We start from the raw sequence: 5,231 nt of genomic DNA on the forward strand, positions 1-5,231 counted from the left end.
CCCCCCCTTCAAGGCCCCACGGCCCCAGCCCCACACTCTCCCCTCAGCCCCAGCCTCCTCAGCCCCTCGCAGGGAGCAGCAGGCCCGGGCCGAGCCCCCAGGCACCGTGAGGAGCCAGGGAAGGGAACAGGCCGCTGTGAACCCGCCCCGTGCAGCCGCAGGAACCCAGGGTGAGGATAGAAGCGAAGGGAAACCCCACTCGGGCTTCTTCCCACCGGCAGGAAAGGGAGCAGCCGTGGGGAGACAGCCCTTGGCAGCATGGACAGAGCCCCAGGAAAGCCAGAGCCACAGGCGAGACCCAAAGACAACATTCCTTGAGGAAAAAAAAAACCAAAAACCCACACCCATGCTTCAAAACAGCTCTTCTGCATCGAAGGTGGGGTTTTGCTGCTCTCCCACCAAACAAGAAAGGACAAAGACGCATTTCAAACCCACATTTTACTTATTTCCCCCAAAAGCGAGTTGCGGGGTTTACACTATGGTGGCAGTTTAGAGGCAGAAGGAGGGCACCCTTCTTCACTCAGCCGTCGTGTCTCTCAGCTTTCACTTTCCTCTTCCAAAAAAAAAATAATAATAAAGAAACACACAAATATAAATATACAGGATAGAAAGTTCTCCGGGGGCAGGTGGCAGCACAGGACCCCCCCCCACACCTAGTCCAGGTCGTTGGCCGTGTCTTCATCTGTGAGACTCTGTCCGTTCACGGCCGGTAAATCGTACTGGCCTTGGGATAAATCCTCAAAATCCTGACTCATGGTGGGAGAGATGATGTCAGGGCTGGTGTCACAGGACTCCGTGCTCTGCTCAGAGGTAGCGATGGTGGTTGTCGTGCTTTTGGGGACGGGGTCGAAGTCATCGTCGTCTTCTAGGATGGGAGATTCGTGGATGTCTGGAAGGGAAGACGAAAATGTTAGTTTTGCTGCTGTGGCCACATGAGGCAAGGTGCTGCCGGTGCGACACCGAGCCCGAGGGATGCCCCAGCAAAAGAATTTGCTCATTTCTAATTCTGAATTTCGTGTCTTCATCTGTGAGACTCTGTCCGTTCACGGCCGGTAAATTGTACTGGCCTTGGGATAAATCCTCAAAATCCTGACTCATGGTGGGAGAGATGATGTCAGGGCTGGTGTCGCAGGACTCCGTGCTCTGCTCAGAGGTAGCGATGGTGGTTGTCGTGCTTTTGGGGACGGGGTCGAAGTCATCGTCGTCTTCTAGGATGGGAGATTCGTGGATGTCTGGAAGGGAAGACGAAAATGTTAGTTTTACTGCTGTGGCCACACGAGGCGAGGTGCTGCCGGTGCGACATCGAGCCCAAGGGATGCCCCAGCTAAAGAATTTGCTCATTTCTAATTCTGAATTTTGCCTGTTCGTCGCAGTCATCAATAAAAAAGCGACACTACGTAGAACAGCAACCGTTTACAAAATCACAGAATCTTCCAGGTTGGAAGGTACCTTAAAGATCATCTGGTTCAACCATCAACCTAACTGACAAAAATAGACACCCACACAACAAACAAGGAGCATCATCACTAAACCAGACCTCCCAGCACTACATCAACCCGGCTTTTGAACCCCTCCAGGGATGGGGCCTCAACCACCTCCCTGGGCAGCCCATTCCAATGGCTGAGAACCCTTTCAGTGACAAAATTTTTCCTAATATCCAGCCTGAACCTCCCCTGGTGCAACTTGAGGCCATTTCCTCTTGTCCTGTCGCCTGTGACTTGAGAAAAGAGACCGACCCCCACCTCTCTACACCCTCCTTTCAGGGAGTTGTAGAGAGCAATAAGGTCTCCCCTCAGCCTCCTCTTCTCCAGGCTGAATAACCCCAGCTCCCTCAGCCTCTCCTCATCAGACTTATTCTCCAGACCCCTCACCATCTTTGTCGCCCTTCTCTGGACCCGCTCCAGCACCTCGATGTCTTTTTTATGGTAGGGGGCCCAAAACTGGACACAGCACTCGAGGTGAGGCCTCACCAGTGCCGAGTACAGGGGGACAATCACCTCTCGGGCCCTACTCCCCATGCTGTTCCTGACACAGGCCAGGATGCTGGTGGCCTTCTTGGCCACCTGGGCACACTGCTGGCTCCTGTTCAGCCAACTGTCGACCAACACCTCCAGGTCCTTTTTAGAAGTTTAGAACTTCTCACAACCTCATAGAGTACAATTAAGGAGTTTTCCAGGCTTTTGGTGCAGCAGCCACGCGCTGGCACACGCCTGGATGTCTCCTCGGCTTCTCCCCACTCCCCAGAACCCTGTTCTTAGGGAAAGGGACTCTTTGCACTGGGAATTGGAAGGAATTGGAAGGAATTGGAAGGAATTGGAAGGAATTGGAAGGAATTGGAAGGAATTGGAAGGAATTGGAAGGAATTGGAAGGAATTGGAAGGAATTGGAAGGAATTGGAAGGAATTGGAAGGAATTGGAAGGAATTGGAAGGAATTGGAAGGAATTGGAAGGAATTGGAAGGAATTGGAAGGAATTGGAAGGAATTGGAAGGAATTGGAAGGAATTGGAAGGAATTGGAAGGAATTGGAAGGAATTGGAAGGAATTGGAAGGAATTGGAAGGAATTGGAAGGAATTGGAAGGAATTGGAAGGAATTGGAAGGAATTGGAAGGAATTAATCACTCACTGCTGAACGCCTCCGGGTACTGCTTCGCCAGCTTCCCTTTCAGCGTCCTGCGGGAGGAGAGAACGAGCTCAGTCCACAGGGAAGCCCATCCATGCGGAGCTGAGATTCCCAGCCAGCATTTATGGATGAGGCAAACACATCCCAAGGGATTCCTGGGGCCGTGGGGCTCCCTCCCCCCCTCTCTCCCATCCCTCCCTTTCACCTCAGCGGGTATTTCTCCAAATCCCATGTTTCGTGACCGTCCCGGCAGCACCGTGTCCCTCCCACCACCCAGAGGGAGCACGGACCATCCCAGCAGGAGCAGAATCAGGAATCCCAAAGCTCCGTGGCTCGCGGCACGTTTTCCCCTTCTCCAACTACTTTTACCTCCAAGACTGCCCCGAGCTCCTGCTTGTGTCCCCCTTTAACCCCCCCCTGGACCTCGAGGAGCCACCCTGTGTTCTCCACACTGCCTCCCCCCATCCCCGTTTCCTAATCACTCACTGCTGAACGCCTCCGGGTACTGCTTCGCCAGCTTCCCTTTCAGCGTCCTGCGGGAGGAGAGAACGAGCTCAGTCCACAGGGAAGCCCATCCATGCGGAGCTGAGATTCCCAGCCAGCATTTATGGATGAGGCAAACACATCCCAAGGGATTCCTGGGGCCGTGGGGCTCCCTCCCCCCCTCTCTCCCATCCCTCCCTTTCACCTCAGCGGTTACTTCTCCGAATCCCACATTTCGTGACCGTCCCGGCAACACCGTGTCCCTCCCACCACCCAGAGGGAGCACGGACCATCCCAGCAGGAGCAGAATCAGGAATCCCAAAGCTCCATGGCTCCTCTCCCAATGGCACGTTTTCCTCCTCTCCAACTACTTTTACCTCCAAGACTGCCCCAAGCTCTTTCTTGTGTCCCCCTTTAACCCCCCCTGGACCTCGAGGAGCCACCCTGTGTTCTCCACACTGCCTCCCCCCATCCCCGTTTCCGTCCCCGTCCCCCACCGGATCCTCCGGAAGATGCTGTCCAGGTCCTTCTTCATCTCCACCAGCATCTTGGTGTGGTGGAGGAACCGCTCGTTCATCTGCTGCATGCGGACGCTGGAGAGGTTGTTGAAGTTGAGGAGCATCTCGTTGGTCTTCTCGAACCGAGCACGGACCATCCCAGCAGGAGCAGAATCAGGAATCCCAAAGCTCCATGGCTCCTCTCCCAATGGCACGTTTTCCTCCTCTCCAACTACTTTTACCTCCAAGACTGCCCCAAGCTCTTTCTTGTGTCCCCCTTTAACCCCCCCTGGACCTCGAGGAGCCACCCTGGAGCTCCTGCTTGTGTCCCCCTTTAACCCCCCCCTGGACCTCGAGGAGCCACCCTGTGTTCTCCACACTGCCTCCCCCCGTCCCCGTTTCGGTCCCCGTCCCCCACCGGATCCTCCGGAAGATGCTGTCCAAGTCCTTCTTCATCTCCACCAGCATCTTGGTGTGGTGGAGGAACCGCTCGTTCATCTGCTGCATGCGGACGCTGGAGAGGTTGTTGAAGTTGAGGAGCATCTCGTTGGTCTTCTCGAACCGATCCAACCTGCAGGGGGAAAGGGGAAGCAGGCGGAGCTCGGTAAAGATCCCAGAAGGCTCCCGGTGCTGGTAACCGGGGTCTCAACGGGGGGGTTTCCCCCGGGACTCACATGTTTTTCTGGGCCAGGATGATGGCGTTGACGTCCTCGGCGTTGACCATGCCCAGCACCCGCCCGCAGAACACCTGCGAGGCCGTGGGCTCCATCGTGGCCTGCGGGACGGTGGGGAGCGGCTCAGCCGGTGGGCGGGAGCCTCCCGCCGCCCCGGACCGGTAACGGAGACACACACCACCACCCCCCCCCCCCCGGTAACAGGGACCCCCTCCACCCACCCGCTACCGGAGCTACCCCTCTCCCCACCGCCGTACCGGGTCCCGGGGCGGCCCCACACTCACCCGCCGCCGGTAACGGGGTCCCTCTATCCGCCCGCCGGTCCCGGTAGCGCCCCCCACACTCCCGGTACCGGGCCCCCTCGGGAGGGACGCGGGCCTGGACACCCCCCCACCTCCCCTCCCGGTGACCCCCCGGGGGCTCCCGCCGGCAGAGCACGCGCACCTGGGGGAGCCGGTCCCGCCGCTTCACATGACGGGAGCGGCACCGAGGGCGGCACCGGCAACTCGCTTCCGGGTACGGGGGTCACGTCGTGCGTGACCTCGTGGCGTCATCGCGTCTACGGCGCTGAGCCGGAAGGAGTGAAAGTTGGCGGAGGGGTTTCCCCCTCCCCCGGTGCTGCATGCGGACGCTGGAGAGGTTGTTGAAGTTGAGGAGCATCTCGTTGGTCTTCTCGAACCGATCCAACCTGCAGGGGGAAAGGGGAAGCAGGCAGAGGTCGGTAAAGATCCCGGAAAGCTCCTGGTGCTGGTAACCGGGGTCTCAACGGGGGGGAGAGGGGGTTTCCCCCGGGACTCACATGTTTTTCTGGGCCAGGATGATGGCGTTGACGTCCTCGGCGTTGACCATGCCCAGCACCCGCCCGCAGAACACCTGCGAGGCCGTGGGCTCCATCGCGGCCTGCGGGACCGTGGGGGGCGGCTCAGCCGGTGGGTGGAAGCCTCCCGCCGCCCCG

The 5,231-nt window shown here is 58.0% G+C and overlaps 2 protein-coding genes across 5 annotated transcripts in view; both read right to left on the reverse strand.

Annotated features, from left to right (window-relative positions):
• LOC106885724 (chromosome unknown open reading frame, human C19orf60) overlaps window positions 1-348 on the reverse strand; it is a 5,195-nt gene extending 4,847 nt beyond the window's left edge. The window contains exon 1 of the mRNA XM_014938158.1: window positions 343-348. Coding sequence (XP_014793644.1) covers window positions 343-348 — 6 coding nt within the window. The remainder of the gene's footprint in view (window positions 1-342) is intronic.
• Window positions 349-423: 75 nt separating this feature from the next.
• On the reverse strand, window positions 424-4,888 carry KXD1 (KxDL motif containing 1). 4 transcript variants are annotated; one of them, XM_014938512.1, is made up of 6 exons: window positions 4,721-4,888; window positions 4,277-4,377; window positions 4,021-4,173; window positions 2,626-2,672; window positions 1,068-1,232; window positions 424-724 (listed from the first exon to the last, which is right to left on the reverse strand). In XM_014938512.1, the coding sequence occupies exons 2-6, from the start codon at window positions 4,369-4,371 to the stop codon at window positions 654-656; spliced, it is 531 nt and encodes a 176-aa protein (XP_014793998.1). In that variant the 5' UTR covers window positions 4,372-4,377; window positions 4,721-4,888; the 3' UTR covers window positions 424-653. The 4 variants fall into 4 exon arrangements, with proteins under 4 accessions (XP_014793998.1, XP_014793989.1, XP_014794007.1 ...); XM_014938503.1 differs by lacking the exon at window positions 2,626-2,672 and adding an exon at window positions 3,109-3,155; XM_014938521.1 differs by lacking the exons at window positions 2,626-2,672; window positions 4,721-4,888 and adding exons at window positions 3,109-3,155; window positions 4,561-4,711.
• Between the last annotated feature and the right edge of the window lie 343 nt (window positions 4,889-5,231).

This window comes from Calidris pugnax, unplaced genomic scaffold (genome assembly GCF_001431845.1).
Source record: "Calidris pugnax isolate Ruff unplaced genomic scaffold, ASM143184v1 scaffold46, whole genome shotgun sequence".
Lineage (NCBI taxonomy): Eukaryota > Metazoa > Chordata > Aves > Charadriiformes > Scolopacidae > Calidris > Calidris pugnax.